Raw genomic sequence first — 17,280 nt, forward strand, 5'->3', positions numbered from 1 at the left:
GTGGTGGGTCTTTATCTGTAGTTTCAAGGCGGAAACGCCGGGCAACCTCGGGATGCCAGGACTCTGGAGACAGATGACCCACCCGGCCCCTCCCTTGCCGGGTGACCTCTGTCCAGCGGTTCATCTTCCCGTGTCTTCCCTTGTCTGAGATGAGCTCAGAACATTAGTGGCTCTGAAGCGAGATGAAGGATGTGCAGTGCTCAGCGTGCCAAGGGCCCAGCCCCTAACAGGGCTGCTTTCTTCCTGGGTGACATGCAGCACGTGTCAGGCACAGCTGGCGCAGTGGATGCCCGCACTGGGAGCTCTTCTCTGGAAGAAAGCGGCCAGTCTGATCTGTTCCCATCAGGGCACGGGGAGAAGGTGACCAGTGAAACCAGGCTGAGGCTGCGTGTGCCTTAGGTTGGCCAGGGATGGGACTCCAACCCTCAGCAGCTGAGCAGCTCCCTGACCAGCCTTCCTGCTGCATCTCTGTCCTGCCTGGGAGCTGGCGGCATGGTTGCCGCCCTCCTGGGTGGCTCTGAAGCACGGAGAAGCTTGCTGGGCCCACGGCAGGGAATGCAGACGGTCACCAAGGACAGTGATCACCCCTGGAGAGCGCCATTCCCAAGAGGGTGTGGCAGTCCTTGCGCCCGGGAACTGGGCACCTGAGATGGCAAGACCCCCACTCACTTGTCCTCCGAACAGTACTTCGTCTGAGTGGCTGGCACACCACACTGAGGAGCAAAAGGAGCAAGTGGCACCGCTGGCTGACTGCTTGGCCCCGTGTGGCATGGTCGTCTCCCAGTGCAGGCCCTGGGGCTTCCGCCCACTCCCGGAGAGACTGCCGTCTTCGGGGGGGTCCCACCCCACCTACAGTGGGGGCACCACCCACAGGGAGGCAGGAATGGGCCTCAGCTGGGCCTGGCGCCTCTACCTGTCCTTATGGCAGTGGCGTTGTTGGTGTTGATGGAGCGCTGGTGCAGGCTGGGGTAGGGGGCAGTGTCCTCCTTTTTGGCCCAGAGAGAGACCCCCCTGCCAACGCTACCTGCTCCCTCCCACTTAAGGTCTGAGATCTGTCCGTAGGGGGTTGAGGAACATGGTGCCCACAAAGCTGTTGCCCCCAGCCTCATCCCCTCTCCACACAGATGCCCCCCTTTTTCTCAAGCTCCATGGTCAGCAAGTACAGGTATTCAACATGTGTGCTCAGCATTCCTGTAACTCTGTAAGTGTGAAACTGGGAAGAATACTTTCCACACTGGCAGCTCCCGCAGTCGACGGCTTCTTGCAAAGAAGTTCTGTTTTGCGGGCATGGAGCACCATCCATGTCTCCAACTTGGCACCTGGACCCCAGGATGTGAGAGCATCAGCGGCTCGCGAGCTGGGAAGAGCTTCTTGCTTCCAGTGTGGTGTGTACGTCAGGCAGGTGCAAGCTGCCTAAAGCGGTTGGTGGATTATTCAGGAGCAGGGGCTGTGTTTGGGTGACAGCTCATCCCACGATGGACACAAGAGTGTGTGAGACCCCCTACGTGCCATGGGAGTTTCCACTTATCTCAAATCTTTCTGGGGGTGCACCCTCCTTTCCTTAAGAATTACAGGTTTTTTTATGTAGGAAATCATAACTCCCAGGGCCATTAGAAACTCTCTACCAAGCAGCCTAAAGACTCATTATTTTCCCGAGTTGAGTGGATAAACTCAATTTTCTATTCAGGTCTACCCAGGAATGAATGCCTGATTTGGCTAAGCACCAAAGAATCTACATCAGCCAGTTGGTTTTAATTTTAGCCAAATAGATTTGAGCTGCTGCTAAATACTGCAAATACGTACAGGGTTTATGTCTTCATCAGATCAGCAGTGTAATTAATGGCAAACAGTTACTAGTACTTTTTTTTTGGCGGGGGGGTGGCCACATGGCATGTGGGATCCTAGTTCCCCGACCAGGGTTCGAACTCAAGCCCCCCCTACTTTGGAAGCATGGAGCCCTAACCCCTGGACTGCCAGGGACATCCCTACTAGTTCTTTTAGAATCAGGGGTAGGTAGGACATGCTCTAGGTCGAGTCAAAGAATAAATGCATTTCTTTGATATTGGGGGTATTTAATGCCAGGCAGACCAATTTCTCATTCATATTTTAATGTTGCTATAGTATTTTTGACATAAGTAAGTTTTTATAAGAGGATCCTCTCCACCAGGTCCAATACACGGTCCCGTATATGTAAGAAAGAGAATGCAAACCTGGTCCTTCTTGGCTCTCTTTACAGATATATAACAAAGTGAGGCGAGTGGAGCACATGACTGTCTACGCGAAGGAAGACATTCCGAGCAGGTTCTATTACAAGAAAGGGAAGTTTGTCTCCCCTCTGACCCTAGTGGCCGATGAAGGATGGTTCATAACTGAGGTAAACATAAAACACACGACAAGACATCCATGATACAAATTCTATCAAACAGCCAAAGGTAAATAGTTACTCACCTTTTCCACTTGAAAATGTTCGTTTTTTTACCCAAGTCTCTCATCGGCTGCGTTATTTCCTTCTTGAGAGAATTGAAAGGCTTGGTCAGATGACGGCAGATGCAAACGGGAAGCTCCGACCCAGAGCCAAGGTTTAGACTTCGTGGCTCCAGACTTGTTGTATTTTAACAAACGGGCCTTAACTCAATTACCCAGGCTTACAATGTAACCTATTCAGTTGAAAGTGGAACAATTACTGCGAACCAAAGCAACTGCTTTAGGGCAGCGAATAGCCAGGAGAGGCTCCACTTTGCTTTCACCTTGAAGAGCAGTGACTGGAAACAAAAGCCCTAGTGCAGGTCCAGGTCTCGGGTTTGCCAACTTGATTTTACAGAGCTTCTCTTGCCTTCTGAGTCCAAACCCTAATTGCCCGATGCCCTAAAGACCTCAGCAGCCTTCTCCTTGTCTGCCTGGACACCATGCTCATTAGGCTCTTGCATCAGCTTTGACACCTGGCCAGATGGGACAGCCCACCCCCCCCTTCCAGGGGAATCTGCGGTCCCATGTACAGTCAGTTCCCAGACAGGGCCTGAGTCCTTGTCAGTATGAATTTGAAGCTGGGCTGCAAACTGATCAGACTAGAGGGTAAAAGAGAGTGGCAGATGTTGGCACATGAGGGTCATTGTACAGTTGAATTTGAGGTTGCGCATCTGTAGATTCAAACAACCGCAAATCAGAAATATTCAGGGGGAAAAAGATTCCTGAAAGTTCCAAAAAGCAAAGCTTGAATTTGCTGAGTGTCGGCAACTATTTACATCACGTTTCCATTATATTTATAGCTATTTATATCACACTGCATTGCCTGCGGTATCATAAGTAATCTAGAGATGATTTAAGATACACAGGAGAATGTATGTCCTTATATGCAAATGCTGTGCCATTTTATGTAAGAGACTTGAGCGTCCACGGATTTTGGTACCCAAGGGGGTCATGGAAACAGTTCCCTGAAAACACTAAGGGATGATTATATCAGACCTAAGACTGGTATTTAATCTGCCAGAGTGAGGGCAGGTGGCCATCAGCAGAAATACTGATCAGGCAAATGAATGGACATCTAGGGACCCAGGTGTGGAAAATGGGGATTCCCTGATGGGAACTGCAGTTCACAAAGATGGTTCTGAGCTTCCTAGCAGCCAACTCAAAGAGGAAAGTGCAATGAATATACAGTATATATTACTGTAACTCAAGGTGTATATAACATAAAAACACAAATGTTTCTTTAGAAAATCACGGCGGTCCCTGGTCCCCTTAAGAGAAATTTAAATATCTTTTAGTCAGTCTTTTGTTGTACCTTAGTCTCCTAGACTGCGGAGAACGCAATGGCACCCCACTCCAGTACTTTTGCCTAGAAAATCCCATGGATGGAGGAGCCTGGTAGGCTGCAGTCCATGGGGTCACTAGAGTCGGACATGACTGAGCGACTGCACTTTCACTTTTCACTTTCATGCATTGGAAAAGGAAATGGCAACCCGCTCCAGTGTTCTTGTCTGGAGAATCCCAGGGACGGGGAAGCCTGGTGGGCTGCCGTCTATGGGGTTGCACAGAGTCGGACACGACTGAAGTGACTTAGCAGTAGCAAGTAGCAGTCTCCTAGACTGAATATCTTAATCATTTTACTGTCTTCGAATTTACAGATTTTTATTTTCAAGATTCACATACGAAAATAATAATCTCTGATCCTTAGGTTTAATAATCTAAGGATTTTAATTTCTAGTTAAAATTTATAATTTTATAATTCATAAATTATAATTTTAAGTTATAATTTCTAATTTTAATTTCTGATACTTAGATTTAATATTGGGGTTTTGCTCTATCTTCTGAAAAATCCTAGAAGCGAGCACCCATTCTTTCCCTGCTTAGATTTTTTTTTTCTTTTACATCTCCCTGCTGTTTACTAAACTTACTTGACTACAGAGAATTGAAAACGTCGCTCTATGCCCCTGTTGCTGCTCTGGGCCAGGACTATTAATCTACCCCATTCTTATTTGCAAAATCTCTCCCCACATGGTGACGGAATGCTGTGTTTGCTCTGTAACCTCCGTACCAGTGCCCAGCGAGGGATCTCGGTTTGCATCTGCAGCGGGACAGTTTCTCAGCTTTAAAAGCAGCTGCTCTGAGTCTAGGTTTGGCTAGCAGAGGAGCCTTTTTTTTTCTTTCTGGCTTAAATATGAAAACAGCTGAGTCAGGACAAATTGCTGCTGGTTGGGGCCAATAAAACAGAATCCCATCTTTCCTTCCTTTTTTCCCTACAACCGCCATCCCATAAACATGCAAGATTTGGTTTCCTTGGCAAAAACGCCCTTCCCATATAGTTTTTGCCACCAACTTAAGTTCTTCTGGTTCTTAGGCAGCTGCTCCAACAGGAAGATCCCATTGAGTTCTTTCTGTTTTTTATTTTTTTTAACAGTTGCTTGGAGAGCTGTCACTGAAAAAGATAAAGGCAGGGAAACAGATTGACTTTGTCACCTGGAATGGCACCATTATCCTGACGTAATAAAAGCAAGGCCCCCTGCCCAGTGGCTCCCACAGTTTGTTTTTCATTGTGAGAGTTAATATACAGAGTGGATTTCCAACTAGTGCCAGTACCTTCTCTGGCCTCCTCTCCTACAGGGGCAGGAAGCTGAATGTGTTCATTTTCCCAGAAGACTAACCACGAAGCAGCAGAAAAGAAAAAAAAAACCCAGACCACCTGCCTAGGTTAAGCCCCAGCCAGTCATACCTGCCAAGCTCCTTTCTTTAAGCATGGAAACCGGGCTTCCTAAATGGTACCTCCGCCCATCTGTCTCCCTAAGACCTGGTCACCATGCTCTGTAAACCCTCTCTTTGCATGTCCTTGTCAGGAGACAAGGGTCACATCGTCACTGGAGCTTTTGAGCCATGCATGTGGCCGCATTTACCCAGCCCCAGCCCATGGGGTTTCCCCCAAAATCTTTTCATCCACCCATGCTCTCCATCCATCCCTCCACCAGGGGGCACTTAGCAAGGGGCTGGGCAGGTTGTGTGCAGGCATGGTTGCTCAGTCGTGTCCAACTCTTTTTGACCCTTTGGACTGTAGCCCACCAGGCTCCTCTGTCTATGGGGTTCTCCAGGCAAGAATACCGGAGTGAGTTGCCAGTTCCCTCCTCCAGGGGATCTTCCCAACCCTGGAATTGAACCCACGTCTCCTGCGTCTCCTGCACTGCAGGCAGATTCTTCACCCACTAAGCCACTGGAGTTGTCACAATGTCTAGCGTGGTCCAAAGACCCTCAGCAGGCAGGCCCAGTGATGCTTCCCAGGGTGGAAGCTCCTTGAGGGCAGGTCTGTGGCATCCTAGCCTGGGTTTTCCTCTGTGGAACCTGGTACACGGCAGAGACTCAGTACCTGTTTGTGGAATACGAAGTTAAGAAATTAATTCATAAATAGAGACAGTTGGTTCTTGATTACTTGTTGTTATTGTTCAGTCGCTCAGTCCTGTCCGACTGTTTGCAGCCCCATGGACTGCAGCACGCCGGGCTTCCCTGTACTTCATTACCTCCCAGAGTTTGCTCAAACGCACGTCCATTGAGTCAAGGATGCCATCCAACCATCTCACCCTCTGTCATCCCCTTATCCTCCTACCCTCAATCTTTCCCAGCATCAAGGTCTTTCTGACAAATTGTTTACTTTATAGGCTAATAAATCAGTGACTAAGTACCCAGAGAGGAAAGCTAAGTCAGGCCTTTCACCTGGGCTAATTGTTAGTAGCCCTAGAAGAGATTTCAACAGAGAAAATGTGTTTAAACCACCAGTGGTCATTGTCCTGGCCCAGTTAGCCCCCAGCTGGAGTCCAGGGACGGGCGGACACTTCAGCTGTCCCCGGTCCCCACTCAGCTTCAGGGGCTGATTCCCATGGCGTCTCCTGGACAGTGTCCCCCTCATGACACCGCACTCAGAAAGGCGGCCAAATGTGGCCAGAAGCTGGTGAAAAATTGTGAGACGTGGAGCTGCATTGTGGATCCTCCGGACTCTCATCTGCATGGAGAGAAATGCAGCAAATACAGGCTTCAGCTTCCAAAAAAAGGCCCATATTGGTCTCCCGAGGAAAGATTTATTTCAAAAACCGGCAAAGGATATGAAATGCCAGGCTCAATTCTCAGGCCTGGGATTGAGCGGCAGTTAGGCCCTGGGCCCAAAATACTTGGGGAAATCAAGACAAGCTGGAGAGCACGGCTCCTGAGTTTTAGCGTCAGCTGGAGCGGTTTCCTGCGGGCCTGAGGTGCTGGAGGTCCAGGATGCCTGTGTCGGGAACTGGAAGCTGCTTGCCTTCTGGCAGCGACCAGGGTCATCGCCGTAAGCCGTCGGAGGGCACGGGATGCCCTCCTCACCCTCGGCGGGCTTCAGCAAGCATGATCTTGAGGGAAAGAAGAAGTAGAAGGAAGCTCACCCGCTGGGCGCCCTGCTCCAGCTCTTCTCTCGAGGAATTCTGCCGCCTCTGGGCCCTGCTGTTCCTGATCTCTGGCATTTCCCAATTTCCAGAACGAGGCTGTGCGTGGCAGTGGGCTTACCAGGGTGAGAGCAGGGCCTGGGGCCCAAGACATTAAATTTGGTTTTAGAAAGAGGAGGCCCTCTAAGACGGAGAAACAGTTGGGGGGACTTGTTTTCACAGCAGTGTGATAAACACACGTCTGAGGGTCTGTGACCACCACTCCCGAGGGCTCTGAGGAGTCACCCCACAGGAAGCCTCTTGGGAGAAGGGTTTAAAATGGTGATGCCACAAAGCCTGAGACACGGCGCTTTGTCCCCTAGCTCGACCTTAACCCTGGCAGCAAAACCCCGGAGCCAGCCAAACCGTGCTCCCTTCCACAAGAGTCCCGACTGAGGCCTCTCCCGAGACATCACCGGGTGCCTTTTCCAGCCTGAGATGCTGTGAGCTTATTGCACTGTGGAGGGCAGGGGAAGCTCCTGTTACAACCCTGTCCTAGGGGAATAAGGTCGATTTCATTTGTATTAGGCCCGTCACACACCTTAGGGGTTCACATGTTACTTACTGGTTTTAATTGGACTTGATTTCACCTTTGTTCCCCAGCACCCTAGACACGGGGTGAGAGGCCTCATCCAGAGAGAAGGAGGGGACACTCGGGTCCCTGACCCCACTTCTCAGCAGGAAGTACACTTTCAGGGGCTGACATGAGGGATGGCGGTCAAGATGTGTAACCATCAGTGAACCTGGCGCCGGCCAACGATATTGGGGAAAGCCAGTCGGCCGCCACGACTCCTCTTTGGAAAGCACCCCGTGTGAGTGACTCCGAGCCTGACCCTGCACCCACAGCGGCTGAAACACAGACTCAGCGTGGCAACCAGCGTAAGACGAAGCATTCTTAGGAAAGGACAGATAATCGTTGAACAAAGCCCAGGACAAATGCCAGGTGAAAGACTCCCAGTGGTTTCCAGGCCGGACGATGCATCCCAGCCACCCAGGGGATGACTATTAAATAGCCAGAGTTGCCATCTTACCCATCTGCGAACCCAAACACCCAAAGTGAGACTCGGGATAAACTCAGGGTGCTGTGTGCACAGCCAGGCTTGGGATCCAGCCATGTAGACAGTATGTTTCCAGGGAAAGACGGGAGAGGAGGTCATCCAGGGCCACGCAGACACGGCCCCCACCAGCACCTGTGGTCGGGAACGGAACCCACGGAGGACGGATTTCCACCTCCTCAGCCATCGGGAGAAGTCACTTTGGGGTGTGAAGCAAGAGCTGACGTCCAGATGTTTTCCCAGACCTGGTTACCCTCCTGCCTCCTCAAGAATCATTTTCTCTGTGGCTTAGCTATTATTTTCTGATCTGCACCCAGGGGAAATGGAAAGGAGCCGGTGAGAACAGCACGTGCTAATAATACAGTCTCCAGATGCAACAGTGCGAAGTGAGTAAATGCTGGACGGTTCACCAAAGCAAGTGCCTCAGCCACAGACAGACAGCAGTGACTGCAGACTGTCCAGGCCGCCCTCTGCTTCTCCCCGGCCTTCCATCACTCCTGTCGCCCTGACCCTCCTTCCCAGCGCCGCCCCCATTTCTGACTGTGCCCCCACCCCACCCCCGACAGCTCAGCTCAGCTCCAGAAAGGATTCCAAAAATGCCGAGTCAGAGACATGGGTCCCGGCAAGGGCTGAATTAACTGGTCTGCTGATCTGGGGGGTAGACAGTGGAGGCTACTTTGTGGTTGTTGTTGACGCCACGGATGAATGAGGCAAAGACCTAGTCTAGAAACCAAAACACTCATCTCACAAGTAATCGCCTGGCTTCCCCAGCTCAGCAAGCTTCTGGCAGGCGTTTGGTGGTGAGCTGGTAGTGGAGTGAGGCATCAAACATACAAGGCAGGCAGCAAATACGAGAACATACGTCTATAAACACAGTAACAGCTGTTCCTTGGTGTTCCTCCTGGGGAACGGTTTCCGGGTCCTTCCCATTAGAAACAATGAGCTAGTTTAGGGGCTCATAAATGGGGGGGGTCCTGGCACTGCTATCCACCCCTGTACAGAGGAGGGGTACCAGAAGGTGCTGGACAAATGACACTCAGCAAAGATTTTATTTGACTTGCCAAGAAAGTGTTCATTACAGAGTCACCAACTTGTCCCGGCTTGCCCAGGTCAGTCATAAATTTTTTTTTTTTTTTTTTGCATCCCTGGAACTCCTCAGTCCTGGGCAAACCAGGACGGTTGGTCCGCCCCTCTAACTGGCACAACCTCCTAGAGAAACTGCCTCACTCCTTCCAGAGTCCTCACGCTGCTTCCCTCTCATGCTCTTCCCACATGCAGTCACTATGCAAGGTTCCCGGGCCTCGCAGGGACTCCTCTGTGTCCACACTGCCCCAGCTCAGACACACACACACACACACACACACACGCTTTCATCTGGAGGGCCCGGGCACCCCAGGATGTCGCTAGGTGGTGCTGTGTGGGGGTCCCTGGACCTGGGAAGTTCAGGAGGGATGGAGGCTCCTCAACCAGTAACCTGAGGACCCCCCAGCCTGGGGATGTGGGAGGTGTGGAGCGCCTCACCAGCAGGGCTGCACGTGTGAGGTGTGCATTACACGACTGCACAGGCCCACACTGGTGTGATAATGTTGGGGCGGGGAAGGGGAGTGGGAGGAGACAGAGGACCAAGTGAATCAGTAAAAGCCACCAGGAAGGACAAGGGAAAAATTCATCAACTCCCCTTCTTGCGGTTCATTAAGTCATGTAATTAGATTATGTCATGTAATCCACTCAGTCTGATTATGTCACATAATCCGTTCAATCACTTAGCTTCTCACATAACTAGCCAGGTTATTATTACTTTTTAAAATCAGTAAACATAGGTGTTTCCAAAAAAAAAAAGCAAGAACAGTTGTTTCACCAGAGCAACTTGTCATGTTGACAAAAACACCAGTGGTTTTACTTGTGATCATACAGATCTCCCGTCATCTTCAGGGCTGAGATGCCTCGTTGCTGTATGTTTGCATGTGGAAGTTAGACTGGAATTTTCAAATCAGGCAGGCTTCACCTCCCTTCCACCTGTCCCTTCCCCGTGGGACATATGTGTCCCATGGGACTCATGATTAGTGACACCACTAGTGACGTATCCTACCTAGTTCTTCAGCAATCACTGCCTTGTAGACGGGTGGGGAGGGGAGCAGCACATAAAATTAGCAAGCGAAGCTAAGCTGGCATGTGTTGTGAGCATGACCACAAAGAACAAAAGAGGGTATAAACCAGAAATGCAGTAAGTTAATAAATATATTCCCGTGGAAAAATACAAGCTACAGCTGGAGAAGGAGGGATGGAAATTGAGGAAACAGAGAGTCAATGAAACAGTGCAATTTGGAAAGTAGCAGTGCCAGGGAGCGATTTATGGGGTGAGACGGGACAGGCATGCGATGTGATATGACAGCTAAATAAGCAAAGGAGGGTTCAACCCTGCTGCACAAGCCCCGAGCACCTTACCCTGCAGCCGGTGGCATCTGGAGACCGCCCCCGGCTATTTATTGAGCACCTACTGTGTGTCGGGCTTAGCACACAGTCAGGTTATCCCTCAGAGTCTCTGAGGCGGGTGTTGTCACATCCAGCAAGGAAGCTGAAGCTCGGACAAGTTATGCAGCTTGCCCAGGATCACAGAGTTGGAAAGCAACAAACTGGAATTTAACCCACATCCTATTCAAAATCTCGTCTCCATCCTGGCTGCCACTCAGTGAATGAAGCGGCAAGGGGCAGGCTGTAGGAGCCTTGCAGTGGCCCTGGCTGTGGGGCTCTGGAAGGTGCACGAAGACCAGGAGACTGACGCCCCGGCTTCCAGGCCCAGCCTTGCTTCCCAACAGCTCTGTGACTTTAAGAGCGTCACTTAACCACTCTGCGCCAAAATGGAAAAAAACATACCGTCTGCAGCAGGAGGTGTTGACACCTAAGTGGATGCCGGGGGAGGCTCTCGGTGAACCGCACATCACACAAAACGGCATACATGTGCTGTTACAAGTCTTGCAAAGGTGTTAGTCCCTCAGTCGTGTCCGACTCTGCGACCCCACGGACTGTAGCCTGCCAGGCTCCTCTGTCCATGGGACTCTCCAGGCAAGAATACTGGAGTGGGTTGCCATTCCTTTCTCCAGGGGGATCTTCCCGACCCAGGGATTGAACCCAGGTCTCCTGCATTGTAGGCAGATTCTTTATTGTCTGAGCCACCAGGGAAGCCCACCTGTAAATCCCTGGTCCTTGAGCTGTGCTGCTTCCACGCATTCATCACAACTAGTCAGTTCTACCTCCTGCATTTGGAAAACTTGTCATATTAAACCCTGCTGAGCCAGAAGATGATCGGACTATCAGGAATGAAGGCTTAGTCCGCCTCAAAGAGCTCGGTTTGTGTCCAACTGGCTACAGTCTCCTCGGGATTTGCAAAACCTCCTGTGAGCTTTGCTGTCTCTCAAGTAAGCTACTACAATCTAGGGAAATTTAGTTCTGAAGAAAAGACGGGTGACAGGGCAGTGACAGGTCTGGAAGCCATCCCAACTGAAGAATGGTCAAAGGACATGAAGGTCCACAGGCGTGGAGGAGAGGAACATGGGTTCATCTTCAAAGGCTGGCTCAGTGGAGAGAAGGACTTCCGGGGTGGAGCTGGACAAATGAGGACAGGGGTGGTTCCTCCAGGGGAGGGGCTCCTGGGGTGGTGCAGGCTTGCTGCTTCTGGGCTTCCGAGGCTGGGCTAGAAAAATGAAGCGATTCCATTAGCCTCTGTGTTTGCCAGCAACATTTCTTCCACAGCAGTCGGGTGTCCTACCATTTCAACTCCACTCTGACACCACCCCAGGTTAGAGCAGACCCATACTCCGGCCCACAAGACGGCCCACACATCTGAATGCTCGTCCCAAGTCCTGGGTCCCCAGGCTGCCCACACTTGTGTCTGACTTGGCCATAAATCTGAGGGTTCTCACCACCTGCCTTCGGCTTTGATAGTTCACTGAGATGAATCGCAGAACTCAGAAAGTTGCTACGCTCATGATTACAATCTTCTTATAAAGGATGCTACACAGGGGCAGGCAAATGGAAGAGAGGCACAGGGCACGCTGTGGCGGTGAGGGGCACCGAGAACCCAGGTCGGGGAACCGGCCTCCCATCACTGTGTGTTCATTAATCCAGATGTTCCCCGGACCCTGCTGTTCCTGGGGGTTTATGTGGGGTCTCACTGTGTTGGCTCAGGTAACAAAATCATTACCCACATGGTTGAACTCAGTCTTAAGAGATCAGAGGATAGGGCTGGAAGTTCTAACTCTCCCCTTGGTTCTTCTGGTGACCAGCACCCCCATCCTGAAGCTATCTAGCCCCTCAACCCAAAGATCATCCCATCCCATTAGCGTAAACTCAGGTATGGGAACTCAGGACTCATCACGAATAACAAAACACCCTCAGCACTCAGGAAATTCCAAGGGTTTAGGTGCTCTGGGCCAGGGAACCTGGGACAAAGGCCAACTCTATTTTTTATTATACCACAGGTACACTTTCACATCCCTTCTGTCTCTGACACACTATGTTTAGTGGCTCTGAAACTGATTACGAGGCACAGTTCAGCCCAGAGCAAGAAGAGACCTTCAGAACTAGGGCTCTCTGGCAATTTAACGGGCCACCTCCAAAGGTCCGAGCTACCTGGAGTGAGAAGTGATCCGGCTGAGGTCGGACAACCCTGGCTGAGACCCCTGGGCAGGAAAGCCCCGCGCTGGGTGGGTGGTAGTTTGAACCCGATGCTCGCTCACGCCCTGGCCTGGTCACAGGGTGATGTCAATGCCTTGTTGATTTCAGAATCGAGAGTCGCTTCCATTCTGGATGAACAGCACCGTCACCCGCAAGCCAGAAGGCTGGCAATGGGGCTGGCACGGATACGACAACGAGCTCAGAGCCATGAGGGGCATCTTCCTGGCCTTCGGACCTGGTAGGCGAGATCTTAGTTATTCCTCCTCCGAGGCATCAGGGGCTGAGGGTGCTCGGAAAGGCTGGAGCAATTTCTTTACGGATCCTCTTTATGAGCAAAGCTGAGCAAAGCCAGCCGGTCTCCACAAAATGTCTTTGGCTGGCTTGCTTTCAAATGCTTCTTGGGTTTGGCAAACGTGGTCAAATACTTCTCCCTGTAAGTTTTAAATCTCAAGCGCAGTGAGGAAAATGTATTCCACATGTTTGTGATTCATTTTTTACTTAATTCATCAAAACATCCCTTCACATCCATCTGATGTCCAGGAAAGCTTATCAGGCACCAGGTTGCTGACAGCCACAAGTCCCAGAGTCAACATGCTCGCTTCACGGGGTCTGACACTTCCACACTTCCTCCCTGTCTAGAGCGGCCACCCCTGTGTGGGTCATCCAGTCTAGGGCCCACCAGAAGCTAGGATGTGCTCACAGCAGGCTAGGAAACAGTTTTGTGACTGACTTTGAGGATGAGCCAGAATGACTTCTGCAGTGTCTAGGATGAGAGTGTGAATTGACTTTGCCTTCTTGGACCTGATGCCTTCCTGGTCTGGAAGAGAGGTGGGCGGAGGGGGGCCCATTTGGTCATTTGCTTTAATTAATACAGCACTGTAAAATTCACATTTTGGAAAAGTTTATCAAACGCTCTAACAATCATATTACTACCTGTACACTCCCTTAAAAGAAAAAAAAAGAGTGAAAAGCAGTCAACAACCATCAAGAGTCAGCTGATCAGATTACGAGCTCCTCGTCTTCCTTCCTGCTGTCCACACTCCTTATTAAACATTAAGCTTATTAGCTTACCCTGGTATCCACAGTCAAAGTTCCTTTTTCTGAATGTTTCGATCAAAATGTTTCAGCCCACAAAAGCCCATGCTTTCCTATCAGGTGATAGGTTAGAGGTCACACCTGGAAGCCCTGCCCTCCTCCTCAACATACCAGACAGAGATGCTTGTGGGCCCTCCTTCATTCCATTCACCTTGGGTCACTCTCTCAACCATACACACAAAAAAACCTGCTGAGAGCTACACGGTGTCAACTTCCACCCCCTCCACGGGTGCCTCTGGGAGGCCGAGCTTAGGGAACACATGTGGGTCCACATCATTGCCCACACATCATCCTAGTGCCCACGTCCTTAAGCAAGCAACAGGACCAGTAGCCGCAAGCATTTCTAGGGCACAGCTGGGTTCACGACATTGGCCTCAGAGAGTTCAGAGGATGCTCCTGCATGATACCGTCAACCGATAACAGCTACCTGTTAGCCAAGCACCAGGTTAGATCTGCGGAGCTCAGAAGCCAGCTGAGTTCAGGATGGAGCCTTGAGGATGCTGTGAGGTCAACCACTAGCTCAGCGTGGAGACATCCCAGGCCATGGCCTTTACACAGAGGAACATGAGACAGGGGTGCTTTCATTCAAAGGCATCACCTCCTCCTTCCCCAAAAGAGAGGAATCAGATCATGAATGCAAAACAGTTGTCAGCTGGAGTGTTTATGAGTAAGCATCTTGGGCAGATTTTAAAACAGAAATGAATCTAGCCTCAAACCAAAATTTTAAACCCAGTACCCAGAGCTGCAACAGCTGAAATTCAGTGGGGAGCTTTTTGTCCATTAACAAGGCCTCCATCATATGCTCCTTTAAAACTAAAAGCCTAAGTCTTTTATAGACAGAAAGACGACCCCAGATGAAAATGCACTGGGCTAATTGCAAAACTGTTTCCAGGCAGATACAGCCTCCCGCAAACCATCACGTTTCTGGCTTCACTTCGCATGCAAGATTGAACAGCTCTACACACTGACTGTTTACGCAGAAGAAAATTTAAGAGCGAGGTCTTTAATAACAATCTAGCTGCACTTTGAGATAAACGTACAGCCCTCCTGATTAATTGGAGGTAATTCTCGCTCATACAGGATGCTGAGCATCGCTACGGCTGCCCAGATACAGCTTTAGAAGTCAGGAAGTCTGGTCCAGCTAAGTGAAGGGGAAATCATTCTGGAAGACAGGCTCTCTCTGGTTAATCCCAGTTCCTAATTGGAACAATCTAACCTTGCCCTAAGTCTTCCTTCTGTTTTGTAAGGAAGTTCATTTGTATCGTTTCTTTTTAGATTCCACACATAAGGGATATCATACATTATTTCTAGGTGGCCTAGTGGCTCAGATGGTAAAGAATTCCCCTGCAGTGCAGAAGATGCAGGTTTGATCCCTGGGTTGGGAAGATTCCTTTGAGGAGGGCATGACCCACTCCAGTGTTCTTGCCTGGAGAATCCCACAGACAGAGGAGCATGGAGGGCTACAGTCCATGAGGTTGCAAAGAATCGGACACAACAGAGTGACTAAGCATATATGATATTTCTCCTTCTCTGCCTGACTTACTTCACTCAGTATGACAATCTCTAAGTCCATCCACTAACATTTTTTTTTTTTTTTGGTCAGAAGAGCTTGACCTCAATTTTTCTTGCCAAATGTTAAAGAAGGAGATGTCTGAAAGGCTGGGGACGGCTGTCTTGGGTTTGCTATTGACCTCCACCTGCACACGTGACGGGACATGGCCACCACGTGATGTGGCAGGATGACCTTACCTCCACAGCAAGTCAGGGAGAGAAATCTTCCGCGTCACAGGACCACCTCGCCATTGATTCCTCAGCTGCGGCTGACTCTTCTCTGGGGAGGCGTAACCACCATCCTCAGCTAATTTAACGTTTTCCTTCAGATGAGAAGGGTTGGCACTCTACATTCGCCTTCCCAGGGCGGCTCTGGATTTGTTTGAAATTAGTGTTTACCCTGAGGCAATGCAGATCCTTACCCTCCCTACCCTAAAAGTAAGTGAACATTTCACATAAGCTACGGGGTAAATATTTTCAATGTGAACCTTCCCTTGCTGGGCACTTCTTCTATTAATATCAACAGCTCCCATCTATTGAGCACAGACAGGAGCCTGCAGCTAGGATTTGGGCAGCATCTCTGCCCACCCCCTGAGCTTATCCAGCTGGTGAGTGGCTGCAGGCTGCTCTGTAAAGCCCGTGAACTTCTTTACATGGAATTCTACTTTTATACCTCAAAATGAGCAAAACCCATCACTTGAGATGTTGCTCTGGATCTAACACACTCTGTGGCAGAGTCCTCTCTGTTGCTTCTGTATTTGTAATTTCAGGGTTAACATTAAGAGCGGAATTTGGGGTGGACACTTCTGGGTCACGTCGCTGTGGTGGTTAGTGTTTCTTTGCTTTTTAAATCAAGGATATGTGATCATTTTAGCAAAGCAATTATAAAGATTATTTTCTAAGATAGAAAACTTGTCCTTACAGCCCCAAAACTACCTTTTAAAAAAATTATGCAGGGACTAAAAGAGCACATGTCTGGGCCTTTACTGATGGATAAAAGTGAAAGTTAGTCACTCGGTCAAGTCCCACTCTTGGTGACCCCATGGACTGTAGCCCACCAGGCTCCTCTGTCCATGGGATTCTCCAGGCAAGAATAGTGGTGTGGGTTGCCATTTTCTTCTCCACGGGATCTTCCTGACCCAGGGATCGAACCCGGGTCTCCTGCACTGCAGGCAGACTCTTTACCAACTGAGCCACCAGGGAAGCCACTATTGATGGATAAAAGTCCCTCCTAAATTCAACTTCAATAGTTTTAGGTATTTTTCTGGAAGCGCTGGTTTGGAACCTAAACGCAAAGCGGCTTATGAATATCACTAACGTCTCATATTCGCTCTTTGTTGTTGTTCGGTCACTTAGTCATGTCCGACTCTGCAACCCCATGGACTGCAGCTCACCCAGCTTCCTTGTCCTTCACTGTCTCCTGGAGTTTGCTCAAACTCATGTCCATTGAGTCGATGATGTTCATTCAGCATCTTTTCTGCCTCCTATGGAGAAAGAGAAGGTCCCTTCAGCGCCCTTACTTTCTGTGCTGTGAACAGCCAGCCCTGCCCCCGGGGGCCTTTGTCTACGTAGAATCTGGAACAGCATCTGGGTGGAAGCATTCTCCTTCATGAGATGGCTTCCAGCCTTCACTCAGGTCCCCAACTCCAATACCAGCTTCTTTATCTTTCCCACAGCTAAGTTACTTTATATGCTAGTGAAAAGCTCCCAAAGAATGTTCAACTGATCTTCCAGACATACTTAGGAGACCATCTCTGTGGCTTGTGCATTAGCCACACTGAGAAAAACTATACAATTGCCGGTTCTGTCCAGTCCTGGGACCTCCACGTGGCAGAAAAATGGGAAACATTCTTGAGCTGGGGGCACCCAGGCTAACCAGTCCCTGCCAGATAGGTGGCCTGGTAGAGACCTATGCAACCGAATTGGGTTTGGGGAGCTGGGCAAGATGAGGCTTGCAGAAATGAGCAGCTTCACCT

General features: G+C 50.0%; 1 protein-coding gene and 1 long non-coding RNA gene across 5 annotated transcripts in view; one reads left to right on the forward strand and one right to left on the reverse strand.

Annotated features, from left to right (window-relative positions):
- ENPP6 (ectonucleotide pyrophosphatase/phosphodiesterase 6) overlaps nt 1-17,280 on the forward strand; it is a 103,480-nt gene that overhangs the window by 78,812 nt on the left and 7,388 nt on the right. For 3 of the 4 annotated variants that reach the window (XM_070364158.1, XM_070364157.1, XM_005903156.3), the window contains exons 6-7: nt 2,237-2,374; nt 12,767-12,896. In XM_070364158.1, the coding sequence (XP_070220259.1) occupies nt 2,237-2,374; nt 12,767-12,896 (268 nt within the window). Of the gene's footprint in view, nt 1-2,236; nt 2,375-12,766; nt 12,897-15,356; nt 15,631-17,280 lie in introns of those variants that run through there. The other variant, XM_070364156.1, reaches the window with a different exon arrangement.
- LOC138985934 (uncharacterized) overlaps nt 16,700-17,280 on the reverse strand; it is a 29,071-nt gene continuing 28,490 nt past the window's right edge. Inside the window, exon 6 of the long non-coding RNA XR_011462862.1 lies at nt 16,700-16,788. This is a non-coding gene — a long non-coding RNA (uncharacterized lncRNA). The remainder of the gene's footprint in view (nt 16,789-17,280) is intronic.

This window comes from Bos mutus, chromosome 27 (assembly GCF_027580195.1).
Source record: "Bos mutus isolate GX-2022 chromosome 27, NWIPB_WYAK_1.1, whole genome shotgun sequence".
NCBI lineage: Eukaryota > Metazoa > Chordata > Mammalia > Artiodactyla > Bovidae > Bos > Bos mutus.